Raw genomic sequence first — 27,311 nt, 5'->3', positions numbered from 1 at the left:
AATTTTAGTTAAATATTGAATGGATCGTTCTATATATAGTTGACAAGTCCATCAAATATTTGTATTTTATTAATTTTTGAGAACCCCTCCATTAGACTATAATTAAGAGCTTTTTGTGTAACTTTATGAGTCTAAGAAATGATCTTTGTGATAGGATCTGAATCTCACTTTCTTAGAAGCAGATAAAGCCAAGTAGATATAAACATAGTTAATGATCTGAAGACAGCAAAGACTTTATCTCACTTTCTTCAGACCAACCAAGAACATATTTCGAACTTATCAAAAATCTTAATTGACTTCAAATCAAGCTCCATCTGAAAGTATTATGACCTGCAAATTGAAATTAATTTTTTTAGTAAAGTTATATTGTAATTAAAACTTCTGAAAATATTTGGAACAAATGTGTCTTTCTTGTAAGGACTGAAATTAGATAATTACGTTACGAGTAAGAAAAAAGGTTTCCCTTTTCCTCGAAATGACGTCGTTTTGTGTTGATTCATTTCACAAAGTTGGAATTTCTCCTTAATTTTCAGTCGTCACTTCGGCGGACAATCCGACGGCGAATCAAATTGACGGTGAGATTTAGAGACTCAGATTTTTCTCTCTCTCTCGATTTTACGTTTAAGTAAGTGATTTTAATGACTTGTATCTTAACCTTATGATCCAAAAAGACTTTTGATGTTAATTATTTTTCGAAAACTAGGGTTTCATTTGTCGTGATGGATTGCGATAGAATCAGCGAATTGCCGGATTCTCTGCTAACTCAAATACTCTCATACCTTCCTACCAAAGTTTCCGTCACGACAAGCGTTTTATCGAAGAGATGGGAAAATCTCTGGCTTAGGGTTCCTGGACTTGACTTCACCGTCAATGATGAATTACCTCCTGCCTCCAAATGCCTTGTGAGCTTCATTGACAATTTTATGGAGTTCAGTCACACATTACGAATGAAAAAGTTCTTGATAAAGTATCACGGAAACATCTATAATTACTGTGGATTCATGAAGTGGATCGGTCCCGCGGTAGATAGGGGAATTCAACATCTAAGTGTTGAGAGCTTGCTACTTTATAATATGCCTCATAATATCTATCAGAGCAAGACATTGGTGTCTTTAAAGCTTGTAGCCGTAGGGCTTGAGAATCCAGAGTTTGTTGTTTCTCTACCTTGTCTCAAGACCATGTATCTTGAAAACGTTTTGTACTGTCATAATAATCCTTTGTTTATTGAGAAACTCATCTCTGGTTGTCCTGTCCTTGAAGAGCTTACCTTTATTAAGTCTATTTATTATAATAGACTAGAAGTTTTGCAGCTTCTGCGTGTGAGGTCTCAGTCTCTGAAGAGCTTTCATTTTACGTATGGGTTTCAAGATCTTGGTAAAGCTATTACGGTTGAGATTGATGCTCCACAACTTAAGTATATGAATATCAGAGATAATCAATCTGATAGGATTGTGGCGAAGAATTTGAGGTCCTTGTTCATGATCGACATTGACACCATATTTAATGTTAACTATGGCAGTCGTTTGTTACCCGGGGATTTAAGCAAGAGAGATATTATCCGTGATTTTTTAACGGGGATATCTAGTGTAAGACATATGATCATCTCTCACCGGACTCTGAAGGTATGTTCTCTTTTGATATACATATGATCATCCAGAAGTTTTTATTATGATATATCTTGTCCTTTTTCTTCTTGTAGATCCTCTATCGATATTCCAAATTGGGACCGTTTCCCAAATTCGATAACTTGTATCGTTTAGAGGCTTCAATCTCTAGCTCCATGTTACAATTCTTGACAGTCTTTCTTGAGAGCTGTCCGAATCTGAAATATCTCATCTTGGTAAGAGCCTATTATTTTGCTTAATAAGAAAGAACATTGTTGTATTGTAAACTCAGCCTTTTTTTTTTTTTTCCTTTTTATTTGTAGGACTTTGTTGTTTCGACAGGGCCAGAGCAGATTGAACTTAAATATGTACCTCCGTGTCTGTTGTTGAATCTGGAGTGTGTTGAGATTAAAGAACTGATGTTGGAGGAACAGACTGGGAAGAAACTAGTGAAATACTTTCTTGAGAATTCAGTAGTTCTCAAGAAACTCAATATGCGTTTTAGAGATTCTCCTACAATCAACCAAGCTTCAGATATCTCCAAGGAGCTTCTTACATTCACAAATCGTTCTCACAAATGTCAGATTAGCATTAATGGAAGATCAGTGTAGACATTAAACTTACTCTTCGAATCCCTGACGATTAATATCTTGGTCTTCAACATCTGGTTATCGACAGCTGTGTGGTGCTTTATATTAGACATCTCATGCCGCCATACATTTATAACAGGAAGACATAGTTGTCCTTTAAACTTGAAAACGTACCAAGTTTGTTGTTAAGATCCTAATAAAGGAAAACGTTGTCCTTGTCTCAGGCTGTTGTGTTAATAATGGAAAATCTGACTGTGGTAAGGAATCTTGTTCAGAGTGTAAGCTGTCAGACTCTAAAAGAGCTTTTTGTGTGAGTTTCAAACTCTGAACAGAAAAATGGATTGTGTAGCATATGTGTTTGAGATTGATGCTCCAATTAAAGCTTGTACGCGTAGGGCTTGTGAATCCAGAGTGTTTAATTTGTTTCTCTACCTTGTCTCAAGATCATGCATTTGGAAAACATTTTTTGTGGTAACGATGGTCCTTTGGCTGTGGAGAACCTCATCTCAAGTTGTCATGTTCTTGAAGATCTTACAGTGGTTAGGTCTATTGATCGTTATTGTGACATTTATAACAGCAAGACATTGTTGTCTTTTAAACTTGAAATCGTACCAGCTTGTTGTGCCAAGATCCTTCGATAGTGGGGAAGCTCGTCTCGGGCTGTCATGTTCTTGAAAACGTACAAGTTTGTTGTGTCATGAATCTTGATGACAATGTGGTGGTTCTGCGTGTCAGGTCTCAGACTCTGAAAGAGCTCTTAGTGTAAGAGAAGAATGGCGAAGTGTTTTAAAGCCTCTAGAAGAAGCAGAGTATTTCAGCTTAAAAGGGTTAAAGTCGGAGGGTTGGGTTGAAGTAGAGTCTCTCAGAGACACTAATGAGATTGGTAACACGTGTGGTCACGTGTGAGACTTTTAAAACCCTAAACGCCTCTGTTTTCTATTCTGCATATAAAAAAGAGCAGCCTCCATCGTTGTGGTTATGCTTGTTCTCATGAATCTGTTTGCGCCTATGAACATCGTTTTTCTTTCGTTTTTATTTGTAGGACTTTGGTAGCTGAACTTAGCTATGTGCCTCGTGTCTATTTTTGAATCTTTTGTGTGTTTTTTTTTTGCTAAAGGACAAAACTAGTGAGGTATTTGTAGAATTGATTCAGCAGTTCTCAAGAAACTCATTCTAAGTTTTAAAGGTTCTGATACTACGTTTTAGAAAACCAGATTAGTGAGTATATTGTCGTAGTCTAGTGGTCACATGTTGGGTTGTAATTTTTTTTTTTTGGATAAACCCTATCGGCTGATCCGGTCAGTTCTGGTAGAAACGCATTGAAGTCCTTCAGAGTGTATTACTCCCCGAAAGGCCACCACACTGCTTGTCCCGAGTTTGGAATGTTTTCCGACTAATGCCAGAGGTAACCAGATCGCCTGTTAATGGACTACCAGGTAAACTGCTTGGGCTTTTTGGCTCAAGCCCAGACTTTCCATACAAATGTGTTTTTTGTTTCCAGCGTGGATCGAACCTGAATTAGTTCCTTCAAACCTTTCCCCAATTCTCAACTACCACCTTACCACAACTGTGTGGGCAATGTTGAGTTGTAATTGATATCATATCTCGGGTTTGAAACCCAAACTTTGCATTTCTTTATCAAAACAAAATGAAAAAGAAGACCAGATTAGTGTGTATAATTTTAAATTAGATACATACAAGCGAGCTTTACTTCTTTTCTTAATACTTATTAGTTGTTACGTTGAATCTTCACCAATGGAGAAATTGAATTATGACGAGTATTAATCTGGGTCATGGGTTCGCGTTTGTGTTTGTGTTTTATGTATGATACTTCAAAAGATAATGGAACATAGGCCTAATTCTTATTCCTTTTTCTCGGGTGTCAATGCGGGCTTTAAACTAGTAGGCCGCGCATAAACCGCTCCGTCATGGAATGATCGGTTATGCATATATATAATCTCAAAAAAGCATTACTGATTAGCCCATTATGAGACAAAATATCATAAAACTGATAGAATTATGTAATAAGTCCTATGAAATTGTGATAAATAAATAAGCCCAGCCATATATGTATAAACTAGTTAAAAACTTAAGTGTATCTTCATTTAGCTGGGATTGGTGGTAATTCTTTGATTAAAGTGAAAAGTTTATCCAATTTCTATATCAAGTTTGTTTCTTTAAATGATTCGAGAATTTTAGCAGTATATGAATTATGTATTTTATCGTTTTTATGTGTTTAAGGTTGTTTTTGTTGAATTTTATTTTTATTTTTATATGCATAAGTTAATCCGCAGACATACTGCAAAACTCGAGATCACAAAGTAGGGCGGGTTAGGGTTATCATATTTAAAAACTACGGGACCGGCACAACCCGCACAAAAAATCGGGTGCACAGCAGAGCATGCTAAGTGGGGCAGGTTACCCCTCATTGACACCCAACAAGGGTTTCGAAACAACAATAGTGATAAAGTTATCAATATCAAATGGCGGATGACCTATATATGTAGGATCTTTGGGAGAAAAAGCTTAGTGAAATAAATTATCCAATTGGAAGCATGGTTTGTTTCATACTATGGTTTGTTTTCGATGTAGGATTTTCATTATTTTGTTTGGCCAACAGTATTATACAAAGCTCACATAACATAACTTAAACTTGTAACAAATTTCTATATCAAGTTTGTTTCTTTAAATGATTTATATTTTTGGCGGAAAAATTACGGATTTACGTTTTTGGCGGGAAAAATTACAGATTCACGTTTTGGCGGGAAAATTGTGAACTTTTTTGGAGGAAAAATTGGGGATTTACGTTTTTTGGCGGAAAAATTATGTATTCACCTTTTTGGCAGGAAAATTAAGGATTATATTCAATCGGTTTAGAAGTTTTGGTTAGACTCAAATTGATACTCCCTCCGTTTTCGAATAGTTGTGTTTTAACTATATGTACACAAATTAAGAAATTATTAATGTTGTTAGTTTTTCAATATAAAAATATCATTAATTATCTATCTAAACATAATTTAACCAATAGTAAATCAAGTTGCATAATAAAAGTAAATATAAAAAATAAAAAAGTAATAAATTTTGCATCGAAAACTGAAAACGACAACTAATTAAAAACAAAAAAAATTCTCTAAAACGACAACTATTCGAAAACGGAGGGAGTATTAGTTTAGAGATTTGAATTGATTTGATTTAATTTAACAAAAATTGATAGGTTAATTGGGTAAACCATTAACCCATTACAACTCAACTCATTTCATCTATCAACTCATTTGACTCAATAACTCATTTAATCAATCAACTCATTTGAGTCTAAAGTTTCAACTCATTAGAGTTTATGGGTTGAGTTGACCCATGAATCTTGACTCATTTTGACACCCCTAAGGTGAACAAAATAACGAAATAAAAAAAAATCAAACCGAACCGAATCAAAATAAATGGTTTGGTTATGGTTTAGCATAAAAATCCGTGTGGTTGTAATTTTTATTAAATTTTCGGTTTAAGTTTGGTTTGGTTTGGTTAAAACCGTAAAATTGAAGAGGACGAAAAATGCCAATAGAATTTTCCCAAGATATTTATTTGTGAAAATCCGCTCATATATTCCCAAGATATTTGTTCCACCATATGTCGTCGATTCATTTTCCTCCTTAATTGTCACTTAACATTTGCTCAACCCTGAAGCAAGATCTCTGGCGATTATCTGCCCTCAGACCAAATCGACGGTAAGTTTTTCACTCCCTTCCTCGAATGTACGTTTACAGTGATTAAACCCTAGATTTTGGGATATAAAAATTGAGAAACTCTCAATGCATTGGATCTGATTTTGGATTTTGATGTTGTTGTTGTTTATGATTTAGTGATGGGGCGCGATAGAATAAGCGAATTGCCGGATGGTTTGCTAAATCATATACTCATGTACCTTCACATAGAAGAATCTATTAGGACAAGCGTTTTATCTAGCAGATGGAGAGACATCTGGCTTAAGGTACCTGGGCTTGACCTAAATTTATTTGACTTCCCTGCTCATGGAGTATTATTTGGGAGCTTGATGGACAAGTTTCTTGAGGTTAACAGCGGACGCCTACAAAAGTTCAAGTTAAAGTATGAAAATGAACCATATTATTATTATTATCTAAGCGACAGATTTGTGCCGTGGATCGCTACAGTTGTTGATCGCGGTATTCAGCATCTAGATGTTACGACCACGAATAATGCTCCAATGACCATTGATTTTATGCCTTCCAACATTTTCAAGAGCAAGACGTTGGTGTCTTTAAAACTCGTAAATGTAGGGCTTGACAATCCAAAGTTTGTTGTGTCTTTACCTTGTCTCAAGATCATGCATCTTGAAGACATTTTTTATAGTCCTTTGATTGTGGAGAAGCTCCTCTCAAGCTGTCCTGTTCTTGAAGATCTTACCATTGTAAGAAACCATGAAGATTTTTTCAACTTTCTGCTTGTGAGGTCTCAAACTTTGAAGACCTTCCGTTTAACATTTGATTGGGAAATGGGTAGTACAGATTTTTCGGTCGAGATTGATGCTCCAGGACTTAAGTACATGAGCTTTAGAGATAGTCAATCTGATAGAATCGTTGTAAAGAATTTGAGCTCCTTGGTCAAGATAGACCTTGATACTGAATTTAATCTCAAGTTTGGCCTCGGCAGTCCTTTGGAACCGGAGGACTTGACCAAGAGAGATATTATCCGAGATTTTCTTACCGGTATTTCAAGTGTAAAACATATGATCATCTCCCATCCTACTCTGGAGGTATCTATATATTTGAAGTCTCTAATGCATTGTATTTTAACATTAGTAAAATGTACTTTAATTTCTCACATGTATGATTTTCATTATTCTTGCAGGTGCTTTATCGATATTCCAAACTCGGACCGCTTCCAAAATTCCATAACTTATATCATTTGCGGGCTGCGTTCTCCAGCTTATTGTTACCACTATTGTCCGACTTCCTTGAAATCTGCCCAAATCTTAAAAACCTCATCTTGGTAAGAATGTGTTTGAATATGTGATTTGCCTACAATTTAGAACATTGATGAAATATAGCGTAAACTCAGCTTGTCTGTTTCCAGGACTATTCTGTTTCAGCGGAGCCAGAGCAAATCGACTTTACAAATGTGCCTCAGTGTTTAATATTGACGTTGGAATATGTTGAGATTAAAGAACTTACTATGAGGGAGGAAACTGGGATTAAATTGGTGAACTACTTTCTTGAGAATTCAGCAGTCCTAAAGAAACTGACTCTAAGTTTCATAGATTCTCCCATGACCAACCAAGAGTCAGAGATCTACATGCAGCTTCTTACCTCCACAAAACGATCTCGTGGGTGTCAAGTTTTGATCTTATAATATGCTTAAAGGTCAAATTATTCAACTTTTCTTGCTTTAATCTCGGTTTATCTATTCTTATGAAAGTTGCATTTATAGACAAGGTGTTTTACTATTTTAGGTTTAACTTGGGAATTAAAATCTCGGGTGATAATATTGTCTTTTTGATCATTTTTCTTTTTGGATTCTTCAATTATGGAATATTCATATGGTTAAAAGCCAATTAATATATGCATTTGATTGTTTTGGATAGTCATCGAACTTCTTTGCTGAATCGGTTCAGTGCTATATTTTCTAACATGGACAAGTGTGTCGTTGAAGTAGAAAATAAGAATTTATAACATCCATAATGACTAGGCCTGGGCGTTCGGATATTCGGATCGGATTCGGGTCGGGTTTTTTGGGTTCGGGTTTTTCGGGTATAAAAAACTAAAACCCGTTCGGGTATTTTAAAACTTCGGGTTCGGGTCGGGTTCAGATCGGATATTTCGGGTTCGGATTCGGGTTTACCCGAAGTATCCAAATATTAAAAATTTTGTATCTGACTCTTTGCAAAGTATTGAAAAATACTCAAAAATCTATAAAACCCAAGTATTTTTTTAACCGAATCTAGCCAAAAGTAACTAAAACACCCAAAAATTCTTAACATCCAAATAATTTAGGCACTTAAATTTTTACAAGTATAAATATTACTAATATATTATAACTATGTACTTATATTTCGGGTATGTTGAGGTACTTGTTCGGGTTAGGGTTCGGGTTTTGATTTTCGGGTTGTGAAGTTTAGAACCCGTTCGGGTATTTTAAAACTTCGGATTTGGATTCGGATCGGGTTTTTCGGGTCGGGTTCGGTTCGATTCTTCGGGTTCGGGTAATATGCCCAGGCCTAATAATGACTATTGTTTAAAGATAAATAAGAATTCTTCTCACGGTTATTTACTTTGCGGATTAAGTTTTCAAATCATTTGACTCTTTAAGCCGGATTTGATAAGAGTTTGAATCTGGGTTATTACACGGTAGAAGCAGTATTACAAACTTGAACTTTTAAACTATGTTTAAAATTTATGATTAAGTTATTGAAAAAATGGTGATGTATGTTTCTTTTCAGAAGTAAGAACAGACCAAAAAAAAAAAACACTTTCAACTATTGACATGAAGTTTCCAACTTAAAAAATGGGAAAAAGCCCGAAAAATACTTCATCTATTTTTTATTTGGACGTTTAATACCTAAATTTTTTTTATTGGAAGAAAAATACCTCATATAATTATATTCGGTCGAAAAATATCTTATCTTTAAATTGTTAGTAGATTCAAACCTCTGATTTTACAGTCTTTAACGGACGTTACAGTATCAGTAAACGACGTTAAATTATAACGAAAAAATAGCCGAAAAATACTTCATCTGTTTATTTCTAGACTTTTAATACCTCAATTTTTTGGTTGGAATAAAAATACCTCATTTAAATATTTTTGTCTAAAAATACCTTATTTTTGAATTGTTAGTAGATTCAAATCCCGTGACTAAACAGCCAATTACGGGTCGTTATAGGGATCTAGTAAACTGCGTTAAATTTTTGACTTCCCAGGTAATAATAAATATATACAATAGTGTATACGAACTTTAACAAATATATTGCTTAATCTGGTGGTAACACGTATGTTATTTAACTTGCATAGAACTTTTTTTGATGTTCTATTTTCTTTAATGAATGTCATACAAATTTAAATACATCATTTTCTTCACTCCTACAAATTTAAATTTAAATACAATTAACACATGAGAGATTGAGACAAAGATGACGACGACGATGGATTTGTCATTTTTGTGGTCGTGGAGTAGCTTAGTTGCGGAAGTGGAGAAGAATTTAGGTAAAAGTGGAGATAACACTTGTTACCACTAGACCACACCAATATATTTGTAAAATTTTGAATAAAAATTTTATATATTTATTTATATACACATGGTTAAATGATTTTGTAATATCCGTTAACGATTGTTAAGTCGCAGACTTGAATCCACCAATGATTCAAAATGAAGTATTTTTAGCCAAAGACATTTTAAATGAGGTATTTTTTTTCTAACCAAAAAATTGGGGTATTAAAATTCCAAAAGTAAATAGATTGAGTATTTTTCGGCTATTTTTCTGTTATAATTTAACATCGTTTACTTATACCGTAACGTCCGTTAACGACCGTTAAATCAGAGGTTTGAATCTACCAACAATTTCAAGACAAGGTATTTTTCGACCGAATATAATTAACTGAGGTATTTTTCTTCCAACAAAAAAAGTTAGGTATTAAACGTCCAAATAAAAAATAAATGAGGTATTTTTCGGGTTTTTTTCCCATAAAAAATTCTTTATTATATGAAACAGAAGTCAATCGGCAATTCTCAGAGTGACACGTGTTATCTACAATTTTTAAAAAATAAAATCTTTTTTTTTTCCGGTAAAATTAAAAAAACATTATTTTAGTTTTTTTCCACACTTTTATCTATCGAAAACTGGTTTTTTCTAAACTACAAAATTTTTTAAATGAAACCACGATCCCACTTTTCTTTCTTTTCAACCATAATCAAATGAACTTCCCACTTTCATACATCATAATTTCTTATTTTTTAATACTTTATATTAACAAAAATTACTAAAATTTTCACAATAACATTTAGCAGGGGCATAATACTAGTTAGTTATATATCGTAAAAGATTCTAACTTTTCCTTCACCGAGAGTTTCTTTAAGATTGTGACGTTACTCCTTGCTTTTAATCTTAAGGAGCAGGGGAATATTGCAGAGACTTTGGAAGAGATTATTCCAAAGTTTATGAGAGGCAATAGCATAATTCACGTCACATATATGGAGAAACTAGAACCGATTTCTCAAACTTTTGGGACGAAGGAGACACGGATGATAATATTGGAGAATCTCGCCGGCAAAAAGCTAAGTGATTTTGTGGAAGAAGAGTACAGAGTCAATATATATCATAAGGACTTTGGTACGGAAGTTTTGGTACCATTTTGTCTATATTTTAGAATTACATATTTACACATCGGGTTTAAAGCTGCGGTTAGTAAAAAGAAAGTTCAGCCAAGTGATGCTGCATTCAAATCGTGTCAAGGAAAAGCAAATATGAAGTTGGATAATCACGGATCTGATGATCGGTTAGCGAGTAAGTCTATTTTTCAGAAAGCATCGTCAAATTCCCTTCTAATGTATTTTTCTCAGTATATGGCGTATACATTAATTTGCGTATGTAATAATTTGTGTTACATTAATTTTGTATAACATCTCTGTAATTACACTTTCAAATTAATGAAAAGGCTTTTAGCTGGAAAAAAAAAAAAGATTCTAACTTTGGACTCAAAGAAAAAGAAGATATATTCAACTATTGATTGAATAAGCATAGGCTCGATTGTCATTCTCTTCTTCCCAATTGGCTTTGGCTCATGGTTTTTTTTTTTATTTTTATAAAATGACTTTGGCTCATGGTTGTTTATACTATTTCAATTTTTGGCCGACATTATTATTTTACAGGTTTGCGTAATGTTTACAGTAAACCTCAAGTAACTTGGCTTGGTCCGGCTAGGTTTATGTTTTTTTTTATGTGGCACTTTTGGCCCAAACCCGAAATAAAATAAAAATCCTAGTAGGATTTCTGGAAACCGATCGATTTAACGATCATCTCTCTAATTATCAGTTATCAATTGGCGGAATCTCCAGCGATAATCTACCGTCATATCAAATCTACGGAGACGGTTAGTCTTTCATTTCTCCTTGGATTACGTAAGAAATTTTGACCGACTTTGAACCCTAGAATTTGGGATAAAAATTTGAGAAACTCATCGCCTTAGGAATCAATTTTGATATTGATGTTGTTCCTCATACTCTAGGGATGGAGGAATACGATTATATCAGCGAATTGCCGGATTCTTTACTAACTCAGATTCTCTTAAACCTTCAGACCGAAGATTCTGTTAAGACAAGCGTTTTATCGACCAGATGTTCCTGGACTTAAATTACGCACCAGTGAATTCCCCAATCCTTGTGAAGAAGGCTTCGCAAGGTTTATGGACAGATTTATGGAGTTTAACTGCCAGTCACACTTGGAAAAGTTCGAGATAACTTATTTCGAATGCAATGGCTATCGAGATCGATTCATGGACCTGATCGGTACAGTGGTTGATCGTGGAATTCAACACTTGGATGTTTTAATGTATACTTGCAACAGAAATGATTTCATACGCCAGAACATTTACAAGAGCAAGACATTGGTCTCTTTGAACCTTGTAAATATAGAGTTAAAGAAACCAGAGTTTGTTGTTTCTCTACCTTGTCTCAAGATCATGCGTCTATGCAACGTTTGTTACGGTGAGGATGGTCCTATTGTTGTGGAGAAGCTCATCTCAGGATGTCCTGTTCTTGAAGATCTTCAACTGCTTAGGCCTTTTGGTATTTTGAATCAAAAAGTTCTGCTGTTTCTGCGTATAAGGTCTCAGACACTGAAAAGCCTTCAAGTGTCTTTTACACCTTTTATCAATACGAGGGGTACAGATTTTTCAGTTGAGATTGATACTCCACAACTCAAGTATATGACTGTTGAACAGTGTCACTCGGATAGCATTATGGTAAAGAAACTTAGTTCCTTGTTCAGGATCGACATTGGTTCCAAATTGCATCCTTTGAGACATTTTGATTTTAATATTTTCCGTGATTTTTTAACCGGGATATCTAGTGTAAGACATATGATCATCTGGGAGAGGACTTTAAAGGTATAAAATATATATACTCTCTGATCTGATGCATATATATAAAGAGTTAGTGTAGTAATTCTCTATGAAAAAATTCTCACATGTATCCTTTTCATTCTTCTTGCAGGTTCTTTATCGTTATTCCAAACGGGGACCGATTCCCCGATTCCATAACTTATATCATTTGCAGGCGTTTTTCTCCAACTCATCGTTACAACTATTGCCAACCTTTCTTGAGAGCTGCCCAAATCTAAAAAATCTCATCTTGGTAAGAATTTTCTTGGATCTGGGATTTGGCTATAGAACATTGTTGAAACATATTGTAAACTCATCTTGTTCTTTTTTCTCGCAGGAGCTTCCTTTTAAGCGAGAGAATATCGACTTTCAAAAAGTGCCTCAGTGTTTGATATCGACTCTCGAGTATGTTCAGATTAAACAAGTGATGTTGAAGGGGAAACGTGGGATTAAACTAGCGAATTACTTTCTTGAGAATTCAGCAGTCTTAAAGAAACTGACTCTAAGTTTCATATATTATTCTACGAATAAGCAAGAAGACCATGAGAGCTACACGAAGCTTCTTACATCCACAAGGCTTTCTCCCACATGTCAAGTTATCATTGACTGACGTGAAGCGGATGATGCTGGTGAGCACATGAGCGTTGTTTCATTGAACCTTAGTGTAGGAAGTATCTGTAAACAAATGGTCATTTTTAGTAGGTCATTCTTGTTTGAATTCCTTAGCCACAAATGGTCATTAAAGGTCAAGACTATGTAACTTTTCTTGCTTTGATTTCAATCTCACTTTCATTTATCTTTTCTTTCTTATATACTAAAAGTAGCAAAGGAATGAGAGAAATATGTCGTCATGGTATTTGTTGTATCTTTTTTTTTTTTTTTTTTTGTGTGCACCCCAAGTATATTTATTTCTCAACAATTATTGTTCTGTCCGTACAAACTAAAACAATGCTTAACTAGAGAATCAGCCACAACATTAGTTGACCGAGGGATAAAACGACAAATAAACGAAGAAAAGCGATTAATACTGAGAAAGATATCAGAGATGATCCCATGAACTTCCAGCAGAACCGATCGGATATTTATAGCCCCGACCAATTTTTGACAGTCAGATTCGAGCAAGAAGCAATTAACTCCGATCCTGCATTGACCGCATTCATACAGCAGCTCTACATTGGCTCAATTGTCATTCTCTTCTTCCCAATTGGCTTTGGCTCATGGTTGTTTATACTACTTCATTTTTTGGCCGACATTATTATTTTACAGGTTTGAATAAGGTTTACCGTAAACCTCAAGTAACTTGGTTTGGTCCTGCTAGGTTTATGAAATTATTTTTTATGTGGCTCTTTGGGCCCAAACCCGAAAATAAAATAAATACCCTAGTAGGAGGATTTCTCGAACCCGATCTCTCTAATTATCAGTGATCAATTGGCGGAATCTCCGGCGATAATCTTCCCTCATATCATATCTACGGAGAAGGTTAGTTCTTCATTTCTCCTTGGATTACGTAAGAATTTTTGACCGACTGCGAACCCTAAAATTTGGGATAAAAATTGAGAAACTCATCGCCTAAGGAATCAATTTTGATATTTATGTTGTTGCTCATGCTCTAGGGATGGAGGAGTGCGATTTTATCAGCGAATTGCCGGATTCTTTGCTAACTCAGATTCTCTTAAACCTTACCACCAAAGATTCTGTTAAGACAAGCGTTTTATCGAAGAGATGGAGAAATCTTTGGTTAAATGTTCCTGGACTTGAATTATGCTCCCTTGACTTCCCCTATCCTTATGACAAAGGCTTCGCAGGGTTTATGGGCAGATTTATGGAGTTTAACTGCGGCTCACACCTGCAAAAGTTCAAGATAATGTATTTCGAATGCAATGGTTATCGAGATCGATTCATGGACCTGATCGGTACAGTGGTTGATCGTGGAATTCAACACTTTGAAGTTTTTATGAATACTTCCAAAAGAGATGATTTCTTACGTCAGAACATTTACAAGAGCAAGACATTGGTCTTTTTGAAGCTTTATAAGGTAGAGTTAAAGAATCCAGAGTCTGGTGTTTTTCTACCTTGTCTCAAGATCATGCATCTGTGCAAAGTTTGTGATGGTGAGGATGGTCCTTTGGTTGTGGAGAAGCTCATCTCAGGATGTCCTGTTCTTGAAGATCTTAAGTTGGTTATGCCTTTTGATATTTTGACTCAAAAAGTTCTACGTGTGAGCTCTCAGACTCTGAAAAGTCTTCGTTTAAATTTTGGCAATTGTGGTGAAGATTTTTCAGTTCAGATTGATGCTCCAAGACTCAAGTATATGGGATGTTATGAGTGTCTATTTGATAGTATTAAGGTAAAGAACCTAAGTTCTTTGTTTACTCTCGACATTAATACCAAATATAATGTTGATTATGGCAGTCTTCTGGCACCAGAGTATTTAAGGAATAGAGATATTATTAGTGATTTTTTAACTGGGATATCGAGTGTAAGACATATGATCATCGGTTACTCGACTTTAAAGGTATAAGTATATATACTCTGTGATGCGGATATAATTTAGTTCGCTATGAAATAATTCTCACATGTATCCTTTTCATTCTTCTTGTAGGTGCTTTATTGTTACTCCAAACTGGGATCTATTCTCCAATTCCATAACTTATATTATTTGCAGGCTTCGTTCTCCAGCTCCTCGTTACAACTATTGCCAACCTTTCTAGAGAGCTGCCCAAATCTGAAAAACCTCATCTTGGTAAGAATATTGGCTAAAGAACATAGTTGAAACATATTGTGATATGAGTAGCTTATACAAACTGATAATTCATTAGATGATAAGACGAGAATTACAAGGACTCGAGGAATTTGATAATGGAGCTCCTCCCACTCCCCCTAAGATTCCTCACCAAATACTCGATAAACTCTCCCCAAATCTCTCTGACATTGTATATAGACATAGACCAAACCAAGAATGCTAAACCAAAGCTAAAACATGGTTTACCCTCATAATAACTTGGTTAAGCTGAAACTCAAGTAGATATTATTCATGCTATTAACTGCTTCTATCATATTGTAAACTCAGCTTGTTCTTTTTCTCGCAGGAGTTTCCTATTAAACAAGAGAATATCGACTTTCAAAAAGTGCCTCAGTGTTTGATATCGACTCTCGAGTATATTAAGATTCAAGAACTGATATTGAAGGAGAAAAGTGGGATTAAACTAGTGAATTACTTTCTTGAGAATTCAGCAGTCTTAAAGAAACTGACTCTAAGTTTCAAATATTATTCTATGAAGAAGCAAGACCTTGAGAGCTACAAGAAGCTTCTTACATCCACAAAGCTTTCTCCCACATGTCAAGTTATCATTGATTGACGTGCAGTTGATGATGCTGGTGAGCACATGAGCGTTGTTTCATTGAACATTTTACAATATTTCTTGCTTTGATTTCATTCTCACTTTCATGGAGGACACTGAAGATGTTGGTGAGCACATGACCGTTGTTTCATTGAACCTTAATTAACCAAAAAAAATCGCAGTTAGAGAGTAAGGTTTAGTAGGTTATCCCATCCTTTTTTTTATGAAAAATCTTTATAAATAACAATTGAATGATTGTATACATAAAATATTCCATCAAACCAGAGAAAAAAAAAACCGAAAAAAAGTATATTAAGAAGATAAGAAATGGGTAAAAGTGTAAGACTTGTTAGTTTTAGGTTAAATTAATTAAATAAAATAAAAAATTTCCCCCAAAAATCCCTATAGAATGGGTTTTTTGTTCAATAATTGGTAGAAAGTAAAAAAAAAATCTATAAAAACCATTTGTGTAAAATCTTGAATGTGTAAAATCAAATGGTTTTTTGAGAACTACAGTATTGTAAACTCTACAAAGAATCAAGGCCTTTTCTCAAAATTGTTCCGACAACGAAGACTCCGGAGAATCAAATCGACGGTGAGTTCCTTCTCCTCAGATTCCTTTATTGCTTGTTACGTTTTATATAAATCTGACTCTTAAACCCTAGAAACTGGGACGAGTTTGAGGAATTCAACGCCTTTGATTTTAATAAAGACCATTTGATTTTAGGGTTTGGAAACTTTTAGGGTTTTGTGATGGGGAACGATAGAATCAGCGGACTTCCGGATTATTTGTTAACTAAGATACTCTTGGACCTTCCGACCAAAGATTCGATCAAGACAGGTGTTTTATCGACTCGATGGAGAAACCTTTGGTTATGTGTTCCTGGACTTGACCTAAAGGTCAGTGATTATCTCCCTCTTCATCAAGAAGTCTTGACGAGCTTCATCGAAACATTTATGGAGTTTAACCTCGGGTCACATCTGCAAAAGTTCAAGATAAAGAATGATCACTTCAAATACAATGTGAGTAGCGATTGGATCGCCACAGCGGTTGATCGCGGGGTTCGAGTTCTTGATGTTGAGGCTAAGAATGTTCTGTTTGTCATTGATACCATGCCTTTGAACATGTTCCAGAGCAAAACATTGGTGTCTTTAAGGCTTGCAAATGTAGAGCTTGAAAATCAAGATATTGTTGTTTCTCTACCTTGTCTCAAGATCATGCATCTAGATAACATTTGTTACGGTGAGGATGGTCCTTTGATTGCGGAGAAGCTCATCTCTGGATGTTCTGTTCTTGAAGATCTTACCGTTGTAAGGATTTACTATGAGGATCTAGAAACTATGCCAGTTTTGCGTGTGAAATCTCAGACTCTGAAGATCTTCCATTATATGTTTAAATGGGGAATGCCTACTACCTATTTTTCGGTTGAGATTGATGCTCCGGAACTTAAGTACATGAGTTTTAGAGATAGTCAATCTGATAAAATCTTGGTTAAGAATCTGAGTTCCTTGTTCAAGATAGATCTTGACACTGAATTTTAATGTCGAATTTGGCGGCAGTCCTTTGGAGTCGGAGGATTTAAGGAAGAGAGATGTTATCCGCGGTTTTCTCACAGGTATTTCGAGTGTGAGACATATGATCATCTCTCAGCCTACTTCGGAGGTATATTTATTTTTATATATATAATATGTGAATATCTAACTGTGTAATTCTCTATGAACAGATTTTCACCTCTATCAATTTTATTCTTCTTGCAGGTGCTTTATCATTACTCGAAACTCGAACCGATTCCCAGATTCCATAACCTATCTCATTTGCAGGCTGCATTCTCTAGCTCCTCGTTACAACTGCTGCCAGACTTTCTTGACAGCTGCCCAAATTTGAAAAACCTCATCTTGGTAAAAATCTTTTTTGAATATGTGGCTAAAGATTGTTGAAATTTATTGTAACATCAGCTTGTTTTATTTCGCAGAATTATTCGGTTATAGAGGAGCCAGAGAAAATCGACTTTACAACCGTGCCTCGGTGTTTAATATCGACGTTGAATATGTTGAGATTAAGAAACTAAAAATGAAAGTTGAAACTGGGATTAAACTAGTAAATTACTTTCTTGAGAATTCAGCAGTACTCAAGAAACTCAATCTGAGTTTTACGGATTCTCCTATGGCCAACGAAGAGTCAGAGAGCTACAAGAAGCTTTTTACATCTACGAAGCTTTCTCCTACATGTCAAGTTATCATTGATTGACATGCAGCTGATGATGCTTGTTAGCATATGAGTGTAAGAATTGCTCATCTTATAGACATGGTTTATTAGGTTTGCTCATCTTAGTTCTATTTGGATTGATCTTATACTCTTATATGCTTTAAAGGTCAAGATTATAAAACTTTTGGTGCTTTTTGAAATGCTTCAGTTTGTGATGTTTTTTAACGTTTGAGAATACTACAGATTTTTTCCGTTGGGATTGATGCTCCATGACTCGAGTATATGAGTTTCAAAGATGATTAACCTGATGTGATTGTGATAACTGATAAGGAATCTGAGTTCCTTGGTCAAAATATAAACCTTGATACTGACTTTAATGTTACGTTTGGCAGCAGTTTGGAATAGGATGATTTAGGCAAGAAACATATTATCCGTTAACTTTTTTAACCAGTATATAAAACATGATCATCTCTCAGCCTACTCTCAATGTAAATATGTATATACATGCATATATAATTTAACGTATTTTAATTCTCTATGAAAATTTCTCACATGTTATTACTTTCATTTTTTTTGTTCTTTTGTTTGCTAATTGATTAGAAGTAAAATAAAAAGAAAAACAAGTACAGGATATAACTTTTGGATCATATAGAGTTTAAAAGTAGGAGGAGAGACCTGAGGTAGAGAGATAGTGATGATTGACCTGAGGTCTCTAATGATTGTTACCGCGACCACCATGACTTCGTTTGCCACGACCTACAACCGTCCACATATTCTTTAACTTTTGTGCAGCTTTCACGAGCCTTTCCCTTAAGATCTGTTGTGCCGTACATTCTAGATCAAGATCCAGCAAACCAAATTTGTTGTCTCCCTATGTTTCTCCAGATTCTCCTTTATGTGAGTGTATTTTGTTTGAAAATTAGCATTATAGACCAAATGAGGAAGCAAGGGAGAAGTAACAGACTAACAGTGGAGGCAGAACCAAGTTTAATCTCTGAAATGGTTGGATTAGATGAAGGATGAATGGCAACCACATGGTGTGTGATCTGAGGAAAATACAGAAGCAACAATCTTCGATGGAACAACATTGGTTGAATCATTCTTCTTGCATGAGCTTTATCTTATTCCAAACTGGGACTGATTCCCAAATTTCACAAAATGTATTAGTTGCAGGCAGCAGGCTGCATTCTCCAGCTTGTTTTTTCCGTGGGAATTTTCATCATAGTCGGTTTGGATTCTTTAAACCATCTTATATGCTTTAAGTTAAGGTCAAAATTTTACAATCTTTTTTTTTTTTTGTTTTCATTTAAATCTCAGTTTCATGGAGGACATATTGATGATCTCTGCATTACCTTATGGTCTTTTATGATTAGATATGCTTATTGACAAGTATGATCACTTGAATCACTATATTTGGATAATGTTTCATATGATTAATGGGTTGCATGCCTTGTTATAAGAAGAAAATAAGAATTCACATTTTTTTTTGGTATCAAAAATATAAGAATTCACATTCACAGTGATATAGATGTTCAAAACATATGTATATTTATAGCCATTGATCTATTTCTTCTGTTTCCAATCGACTTCACCTAATCCCTCCAAGAGATCCACAACCAGAAGAAGATGAAAGATTTCTTCTATTTGCCCTAATTTTCTCTTATATGTTTAGTAATTAGCTAATTCACGATGATGAAGAGGAAGATCTAGCCATCTTAGCTGCTGGTGTTTGAGACGACTGTTGGTTTTGGATGACTCTCATTGGCGGTGATCGAGCTCTTAGGCGGCACAGGAGGATGGTCAGTCGGGAAAAAAAAATTATTTATCGAATGAAATCTTCACATTAAGACAAAGAACAAAAATGTCACTGTTTTTGTTGATGTCAATGGACTGATTGATTTTATTTCCATGTTTTATCTTTTTGGTCATGGGACCAAAGTATAGGATATGCCTCGTGTAACTCATAAATTTTTTCATTTTTATGAAATATTTATATTCTTAGTAAAAAAAGAACAAAAGAAATCTTTATCGAATGAAATCTTCATATTAGAAAAAAAGTACAAAATAATCTTTATGTAATGAAATCTCCACATTAAAACCAAAAAAAAAAAATATATGTATGCAATGAAATCTTCACATTAAAACAAGAAAAAAAATTTATATGGAATGAAATCTTCATATTAAAAAAAAAAAAAAAACAGATTATGGAATGAAATCTTCATATTAGAACAAAAAAAATCAGTATGCAATGAAATCTTAACATTAAAACCAAAAAAAAAAACATTTGTCAGTCGGCAATGCTTTGAAACCTTCATCTCTATAGCTGAACACGTGTCCCAGCCCTAACATCAACTAATTCTCACGTTTTGATAACTTTCATTAACACGTGTTTGTAGTATTTTGCCCGACAACTACAAATACTACATGCAAACATCCCGAACCCGATCGATCATTTGACAATCATCTCTCTATATCAGTTATCAGTTGGCGATAATATTCTGTCAAATCAAATCGACCGTGACGGTAAGTTTTTCACTTGGAGATATCTTCGATTGTACGTTACGTAAGAAGTTTTTATCCAAATGTTTTTTGTTCATGTTTATATGAAATTTTGATAGAAATTGAAAGAAGATTGAGAAACTCATCGCCCTAGAAATAGATTTTGATGTTGTTGTTGTTGTTCATGCTCTAGGGATGGATTGCGATTATATCAGCGAATTGCCGGATTCTTTGCTAACACAAATACTCTTAAACCTTCGGACCGAAGATTCTGTTAAGACAAGCGTTTTATCCAAGAGATGGAGAAATCTTTGGTTAAACGTTCCTGGACTTGAATTATGCTCCCTTGCCTTCCCCAATCCATACGAAGAAGGCTTCAAAAGGTTTATGGACAGATTTATGGAGTTTAACTGCGGGTCACACCTGCAAAAGTTCAAGATACGGTACACTGGCAAACAAGATCAACTCATGGAGTTGATCTGTACAGTTGTTGATCGTGGAATTCAACATTTGGATGTTTGTTATTGTTCTTCTGTCAAAAGATATGGTTTCTTGCGTGAGAACATTTACAAGAGCAAGACATTGGTCTTTTTGAACCTTTTCAATGTAGAGTTAAAGAATCCAAAGTTTGTTGTTTCTCTACCTTATCTCAAGATCATGCGTCTAGGCAGAGTTTGTCGCGGTGAGGATGGTCCTTTGGTTGTGGAGAAGCTCATCTCAGGATGTCCTGTTCTTGAAGATCTTAAGCTGATTAGGCCTTTTGATACTTTGACTCACAAAGTTTTGCTGTTTCTGCGTGTGAGCTCTCAGACTCTGAAAAACCTTGGTTTATATTTTGCGACATATAAGGGTGATACAGATTTTTCAGTTGAGATTGATGCTCCACGACTCAAGTATATGACTGTTAAAGACATTCAATCTGATAACATTGTGGTAAAGAACCTGAGCTCCTTGTTCATGATCAACATTCGTACCAAATATATTCCATCGAGACCTAAGGACTTTAAAAAATTTTGTGATTTTTTTACCGGCATATCTAGTGTAAGACATATGATAATCGACCTGCCTATTCTAGAGGTATATATTATATACTCTCTGATGCATATCTAATGTATTAATTCTCTATGACAATTATCTGACATATCGTATCCTTTTATTTTTCATGCAGAGGCTTTACCCTAATTACAACTTCGGACCGATTCCCAAATTCCTTAACTTGTATTATTTGGAGGCTGAGGTCAGCCGATCATCGCTACAACTATTGTCGGCCTTTCTTGAAAGCTCTCCAAATCTGAAAACCCTCATTTTGGTAAAAATCTGCTCCAATCTGTGATTTGGCGAAGACCGTTAATTATTGAAACAAAACTATAGTACTCTATTTTTTTTTTTTTTTTGAGCAAACAAAACTATAGTAGTCTTGTTTATTTTTACAGGACTTTCGTGGTTCATCAAAGCTGGGGCAAATAGACTTTACCAATTTGCATCGTTGTTTGATATCAACACTGGAGTATGTTGAGATTAAGAAGGGGATGATAAGAGATGAAACTGGGGTTAAACTAGTGAATTACTTTCTTGAGAATTCAGCAATCCTCAAGAAACTGACTCTAAGTTTCACAGATTCTTCTTCTTTAGAGCTAGAGAGCTGCAAGAAGCTTCTTACATCAACAAAGCTTTCTCCCACATGTCAAGTTATCATTGTTTGACATGTAGATGATTATGCTGCTAAGCACATGACCGTTGTTTCATTGACTTATTTTTCTCATGAAAATCGCAATTAGACTTTAATCTTAGTTTTCTTGGAGGACATTGAAGATTATACAACTTCGTTTCATGGACATTGATGATCTTTGTATTGCCTTTTGGTCTTTATGGTTAGATATGCTTTTTGGCAATGATCACATTATACTGATTATATTTTGGACATTGTTTCCTAAGAAGATTTTTTATTATTATTTTAAAACAGCTAATTTGTCTTCTGAATAGATAAACTACAAAAAAATTTACATAGAACAAATGGATCGGTAGAGAACAAAATAGGGATTTTGGTCTAATGTGTCATATACTGTAGCAAAACTTACAGAAATTGTCACAAAACATTTGTCTTTCCAAATGTGCCATAATGGTGGACAAGACTTCGAAGCGAAAATTTTTGGTAGACAAGAAATATTGTCCACCTTTGAAACAACAGATTGGAAAGATATATGGTGGACAAAAAATCTTGTGCACCTTTGAAACAACAGATTTTTGGTGGACAAGAATTAGAAACGATATACAAAAATCGATAGATATAGGCAAATCGATTTTGATCGACTTTGAACCCTAAAATTAAGTGATATATCTCGAATTCTCGATAATAAAATCATCGGAGAAGGTTAGTTCTTCAATCCTCCTTGGTCTGTACGTTTGTAAGTGATTTTGATCGACTTTGAACCTTCCAACAGAATTTGTTTTTGAGGTCGTTTTGTTCTAGGGATGGGGTGCGATTATATCAGCGAGTTGCCGGATTCTTTACTAACTCAGATACTCTTAGACCTCCGGACCGAAGATTCTGTTAAGACAAGCGTTTTATCGAAGAGATGGAGAAGTCTTTGGTTAAATGTTCCTGGACTTGAATTATGCACCCTTGACTTCCCCTATCCTTACGAAGAAGGCTTCGCAAGGTTTATGGGCAGATTTATGGAGTTTAACTGCGGGTCACACCTGCAAAAGTTCAAGATAATGTATGACGAATGCAATGGTTATCGAGATCGATTCATGGACCTGACCGGTACAGTGGTTGATCGTGGAATTCAACACTTGGATGTCTTTATGAATAGTTGCAAAAGATATAATTTCATGCGTGAGAACATTTACAAGAGCAAGACATTGGTCTCTTTGTCGCTTTATAACGTAGAGTTAAAAAATCCAGAGTTTGTTGTTTCTCTACCTTGTCTCAAGATCATGCATCTGTGCAACGTTTGTTACGGTGAGGATGGTCCTTTGGATGTGGAGAAGCTTATATCAGGATGTCCTGTTCTTGAAGATCTTAAGCTGGTTAGGCTTTTTAATATTTTGAGTCAAGATGTTCTGCTGTTTTTGCGTGTGAGCTCTCAGACTATGGAAAGCCTTCGTTTATATTTTGCCATAGATAATACAGGTGGTACAGATTTTTCAGTTGAGATTAATGCTCCAAGACTCAAGTATATGACATGTTATGAGAGTCTATTTGATAGAATTATGGTAAAGAACCTGAGTTCTTTGTTTACTATCGACATCAATACCAAATATAATGTTGTGTATGGCAGTCTTCTGGCACCAGAGTATTTAAGGAATAGAGATATTATCAGTGATTTTTTAACTGGGATATCGAGTGTAAGACATATGACCATCTGTTACTCGACTTTAAAGGTATAAGTATATATACTCTGTGATGCGTATATAATTTAGTTCGCTATGAAACAATTCTCACATGTATCCTTTATTGTTACTCCAAACTGGGACCCATTCTCCAATTCCATAACTTATATCATTTGCAGGCTTCATTCTCCAGCTCATCGTTACAACTATTGCCAACCTTTCTAGAGAGCTGTCCAAATCCGAAAAACCTCATCTTGGGAAGAATCTAGGATTTGGCTAAAGAACATTTTTGAAACATATTGTAAACTCATCTTGTTCTTTTTTCTCGCAGGAGCTTCCTTTTAAGCGAGAGAATATCGACTTTCAAAAAGTGCCTCAGTGTTTGATATCGACTCTCGAGTATGTTAAGATTCAAGAACTGATATTCAAGGAGAAAAGTGGGATTAAACTAGTGAATTACTTTCTTGAGAATTCAGCAGTCTTAAAGAAACTGACTCTAAGTTTCACATATTATTCTATCAAGAAGCAAGACTTTGAGAGCTACCAGAAGCTTCTTACATCCACAAAGCTTTCTCCCACATGTCAAGTTATCATTGATTGACGTGCAGCACATGAGCGTTGTTTCATTGAACATTTTACAATATTTCTTGCTTTGATTTCATTCTCACTTTCATGGAGGACATTGAAGATGCTGGTGAGCACATGACCGTTGTTTCATTGAACCTTAATGTAGGAAGTATCTGTACTCATGAAAAATCGTAGTTAGAGTAAGGTTTAGTAGGTTATCCCATCTTTTTCTTGTTTGAATTCCTGAACCACGAATGATCTTTAAAGGTCAAGACTATGTAACTTTTCTTGCTTTGATTTCAATCTCACTTTCATTTTTCTTTTCTTTCTTATATACTAAAAGTAGCAAAGGAATGAGAGAAATATGTCGTCATGGTATTTGTTGTATTCTTCCTCTCCTTAAGCTTTTATTACGGGGACTAGTATTCTTGTTTATATCTTAAAATAGAAATGAATACTCTTTATAAATAACAATTGAATGATTGTATACATAAAATATTCCATCAACCAGAGGAAAACAAAAAAAAATATATTAATTAAGAAGATAAGAAAATGGGTAAAAGCGTGTAAGACTTGTTAGTTTCATCACTTTTGCGATGATCACCATGGTGATTTCAAATACTATTATTTCAGAAAAAGATTCTTGGAAACCAACTATTTCAGAAACATGTAAACTAGTACGAAGCAAGAAGCAAACCTCGAAAACCTGTAGTGCACAAAATGGCGACTTATTGTGCAAAAAAGTTTGTGATAGTGAAAATTTCATGTATGGACAATGTTTCGGAAAAGGTGCAAAGATTTGTGCATGCACCCGTGGCCCTTGTAAAGGAATATATCTACCTGGGTTTCCCTAAAATAGTGAATAACTAATAATATTTGATTATATTTTATCTATAAAGGTCAAGACTATGTATTAGGATATATGTAAATATATCCTCTTAGATTTGATTCTATCAAGATTAGGAACTTTGTATGTGTATAAATACACTTCTCTTCTATTGAATAAAGCAAGTCATTCTAAAATATTTCATGGTATCAGAGCATAAGATCCTGACCTAATTTTTTCTCTCTTCTTCTTCTTCTTCTTTGCTGCCGTCGTCACCCATCTTGTGACCATCGCAATTTTTATTTTTTTTAACTTCTACAAACAATAAATCTTCTATTCTTCTATCTTCTATACTTCTCTTCTATTTTCGATGTCGGGAGGTGAAGACTCTCAACTCGCCGTCACCGTAAAACCACCACCCAATCCATACTCCTTAAGTTCATCGGATAACCCTGGATCTTTGATCTCCTCCGTGGTCTTGAAGGAAGACAATTATCCTGAATGGGCTACTGAATTTCGTAACTCTCTCCAAGCCAAGTTCAAGCTTGGTTTCATCGACGGGACAAAACTCAAACCAGAAGCTGATCCTGAACGTGCACAGTGGTTGGCTGCAAATTCTATGATCGTTGGATGGATCCGCACATCTATCGATCCAAAGATTAGGTCCACCGTTTCTTTTATCTCCGAAGCTTCGTTGCTTTGGGAGAGTCTCCTTCTTCGTTTCTCAGTTGGTAATGGAGTCCGAAAACAAGTTCTAAAAGATGAGATCGCTTTGTGCAAACAAGATGGTCAACCGGTTCTAGAATACTACGGACGTCTCTCAAAAATGTGGGAAGAACTTCAAAACTACAAAACCGGTCGTGTATGTCAATGTGAAGCTGCTCTAGACACTGCCAAAGAACGTGAGGATGATAAAATTCATCAATTCTTGTTTGGACTTGATTTGCCTCGATTCTCTCACATTCGGACTAAAATCACCGACGAAGATCCTTTGCCGTCTCTCAATCAAGTCTATTCTCGTGTGATCCGGGAAGAACAAAACTTAGATATTGCGCGATCGAAGGAAACAACAAATCCGGAGGCCATTGGCTTCTCCGTCAAGTCACAAACACCACCACACGTAGCTGCCATCTCTGCCCCTAAACCGCGAGATCGTTCTTGCACTCACTGTCATCGCCAAGGCCATGACGTCACTGAATGCTTCCTAGTTCATGGATTCCCGGACTGGTACTATGACCAAAAAGGTGGGACTTGCGGTTCCTCGGAAAATAGGGATGCTACTCCTCGTTTTGAAAACAAATCAGCTCAACGTGGTGGTCGCTCAGGCAGAGGTACCGGTCGTGGTCGCGGTAGAGTCAACAACGTTCGTGCAGCCCTATCATCTTCCAACAGCAATGACCAGATAACGCAGCTTATCTCTCTACTACAGGCCCAACGCCCAAACACTTCCTCTGAACGGTTATCGGGTAACACTTTTCTTACTGATGTGATTATAGATACGGGTGCATCGCACCACATGACAGGAGATTGTTCTATATTGGTCGATGTGTATGATATCATTCCATCAGCTGTGACAAAACCCGATGGGAAAGCTTCTCGGGCTACTAAATGTGGCCTACTCCCTCTTGGTCTAAATTATAAGCTTCGCGATGTGTTATTTGTGCCTGATTTTGACTGCACATTGATTTCAGTTTCGAAGTTACTTAAACAGACGGGTTCTATAGCACTTTTCACTGACACTTTGTGTTTCTTACAGGACCGTTTTTCGAGGACTTTGATTGGAGCGGGGGAAGCACGTGAGGGAGTGTACTATTTTACGGGGGTGTTGGCTGCTCGTGCTCACAAAGCTTCGTCGGAATCTGCCTCTCCTGGAGCCCTGTGGCATCGTAGATTAGGCCATCCATCAAATAGTGTTTTGTCTTCTTTACCCGAATGTCGTGATTTTGACAAGAATGACAGTTGTGATGTTTGTCCTCGGGCTAAACAAACACGAGAGATTTTTTCTGTTAGCATTAATAAAACTTCGGAATGTTTTTCTTTAGTTCATTGCGACGTATGGGGTCCTTATCGAACTCCTTCTACAACCGGTGCTGTTTATTTTCTAACTCTTGTTGATGACTACTCACGCTCCGTTTGGACATATCTTATGACCGCTAAGTCGGAAGTTTCTTCATTGATACGGAATTTTTGTGCCATGGCCCACCGTCAGTTCGGCAAAGAAGTCCGCTCCATCCGCAG

General features: G+C 35.6%; 5 protein-coding genes and 2 pseudogenes across 6 annotated transcripts; all 7 read left to right on the top strand.

The window, feature by feature from the left end:
• On the top strand, positions 1-3,335 carry LOC110228171 (F-box/FBD/LRR-repeat protein At2g26030-like). 2 transcript variants are annotated; one of them, XM_021024691.1, is made up of 4 exons: positions 1-575; positions 704-1,622; positions 1,700-1,840; positions 1,928-3,335. In XM_021024691.1, the coding sequence occupies exons 2-4, from the start codon at positions 720-722 to the stop codon at positions 2,213-2,215; spliced, it is 1,332 nt and encodes a 443-aa protein (XP_020880350.1). In that variant the 5' UTR covers positions 1-575; positions 704-719; the 3' UTR covers positions 2,216-3,335. The 2 variants fall into 2 exon arrangements, with proteins under 2 accessions (XP_020880350.1, XP_020880341.1); XM_021024682.1 differs by having other exon boundaries at positions 1-625.
• A 2,438-nt stretch (positions 3,336-5,773) lies between these two features.
• Positions 5,774-7,808, top strand: LOC9301389 (putative F-box/FBD/LRR-repeat protein At5g44950). The gene is made up of 4 exons (XM_002865269.2): positions 5,774-5,916; positions 6,052-6,962; positions 7,058-7,198; positions 7,283-7,808. Exons 2-4 carry the CDS (start codon positions 6,054-6,056, stop codon positions 7,556-7,558), a joined length of 1,326 nt encoding a protein of 441 aa, XP_002865315.1. The 5' UTR covers positions 5,774-5,916; positions 6,052-6,053; the 3' UTR covers positions 7,559-7,808.
• Positions 7,809-10,786: 2,978 nt separating this feature from the next.
• Positions 10,787-13,016, top strand: LOC9301388 (annotated as a pseudogene).
• A 384-nt stretch (positions 13,017-13,400) lies between these two features.
• Positions 13,401-15,834, top strand: LOC110227846 (putative F-box/FBD/LRR-repeat protein At5g44960). The gene is made up of 3 exons (XM_021023660.1): positions 13,401-14,813; positions 14,901-15,041; positions 15,388-15,834. Exons 1-3 carry the CDS (start codon positions 13,914-13,916, stop codon positions 15,655-15,657), a joined length of 1,311 nt encoding a protein of 436 aa, XP_020879319.1. The 5' UTR covers positions 13,401-13,913; the 3' UTR covers positions 15,658-15,834.
• Positions 15,835-16,106: 272 nt separating this feature from the next.
• Positions 16,107-18,222, top strand: LOC110225652 (annotated as a pseudogene).
• A 1,869-nt stretch (positions 18,223-20,091) lies between these two features.
• On the top strand, positions 20,092-22,254 carry LOC9301386 (F-box/FBD/LRR-repeat protein At5g44980). The gene is made up of 3 exons (XM_002865266.2): positions 20,092-21,421; positions 21,513-21,653; positions 21,778-22,254. Exons 1-3 carry the CDS (start codon positions 20,540-20,542, stop codon positions 22,045-22,047), a joined length of 1,293 nt encoding a protein of 430 aa, XP_002865312.2. The 5' UTR covers positions 20,092-20,539; the 3' UTR covers positions 22,048-22,254.
• A 536-nt stretch (positions 22,255-22,790) lies between these two features.
• LOC9301385 (putative F-box/FBD/LRR-repeat protein At5g44960) lies at positions 22,791-24,561 on the top strand. Its single transcript, XM_002865265.2, is given in 3 exon segments — positions 22,791-23,732; positions 23,798-23,955; positions 24,012-24,561. Coding segments are annotated over 3 exon segments (1,344 nt in total). The 5' UTR covers positions 22,791-22,816; the 3' UTR covers positions 24,282-24,561.
• The last annotated feature ends 2,750 nt before the right edge of the window (positions 24,562-27,311 follow it).

The sequence above is a fragment of the Arabidopsis lyrata genome (assembly GCF_000004255.2).
Source record: "Arabidopsis lyrata subsp. lyrata unplaced genomic scaffold ARALYscaffold_8, whole genome shotgun sequence".
Taxonomy (NCBI): Eukaryota; Viridiplantae; Streptophyta; class Magnoliopsida; order Brassicales; family Brassicaceae; genus Arabidopsis; species Arabidopsis lyrata.
This window is presented reverse-complemented; position numbering and strand designations above follow the sequence as displayed.

Bases quoted from the DNA above. Each gene is read 5' to 3' on its own strand.
- LOC110228171 (XM_021024691.1), top strand. From the start codon at position 720: ATGGATTGCGATAGAATCAGCGAATTGCCGGATTCTCTGCTAACTCAA. The intron at 1,623-1,699 runs GTATGTTCTCTT...TTCTTCTTGTAG, and splicing joins TCTCTCACCGGACTCTGAAG to ATCCTCTATCGATATTCCAA. The intron at 1,841-1,927 runs GTAAGAGCCTAT...TTTTATTTGTAG, and splicing joins ATCTGAAATATCTCATCTTG to GACTTTGTTGTTTCGACAGG.
- LOC9301389 (XM_002865269.2), top strand. From the start codon at position 6,054: ATGGGGCGCGATAGAATAAGCGAATTGCCGGATGGTTTGCTAAATCAT. The intron at 6,963-7,057 runs GTATCTATATAT...TTATTCTTGCAG, and splicing joins TCTCCCATCCTACTCTGGAG to GTGCTTTATCGATATTCCAA. The intron at 7,199-7,282 runs GTAAGAATGTGT...GTCTGTTTCCAG, and splicing joins ATCTTAAAAACCTCATCTTG to GACTATTCTGTTTCAGCGGA.
- LOC9301386 (XM_002865266.2), top strand. From the start codon at position 20,540: ATGGATTGCGATTATATCAGCGAATTGCCGGATTCTTTGCTAACACAA. The intron at 21,422-21,512 runs GTATATATTATA...TTTTTCATGCAG, and splicing joins TCGACCTGCCTATTCTAGAG to AGGCTTTACCCTAATTACAA. The intron at 21,654-21,777 runs GTAAAAATCTGC...TTATTTTTACAG, and splicing joins ATCTGAAAACCCTCATTTTG to GACTTTCGTGGTTCATCAAA.
- LOC110227846 (XM_021023660.1), top strand. From the start codon at position 13,914: ATGGAGGAGTGCGATTTTATCAGCGAATTGCCGGATTCTTTGCTAACT. The intron at 14,814-14,900 runs GTATAAGTATAT...TTCTTCTTGTAG, and splicing joins TCGGTTACTCGACTTTAAAG to GTGCTTTATTGTTACTCCAA. The intron at 15,042-15,387 runs GTAAGAATATTG...TTTTTCTCGCAG, and splicing joins ATCTGAAAAACCTCATCTTG to GAGTTTCCTATTAAACAAGA.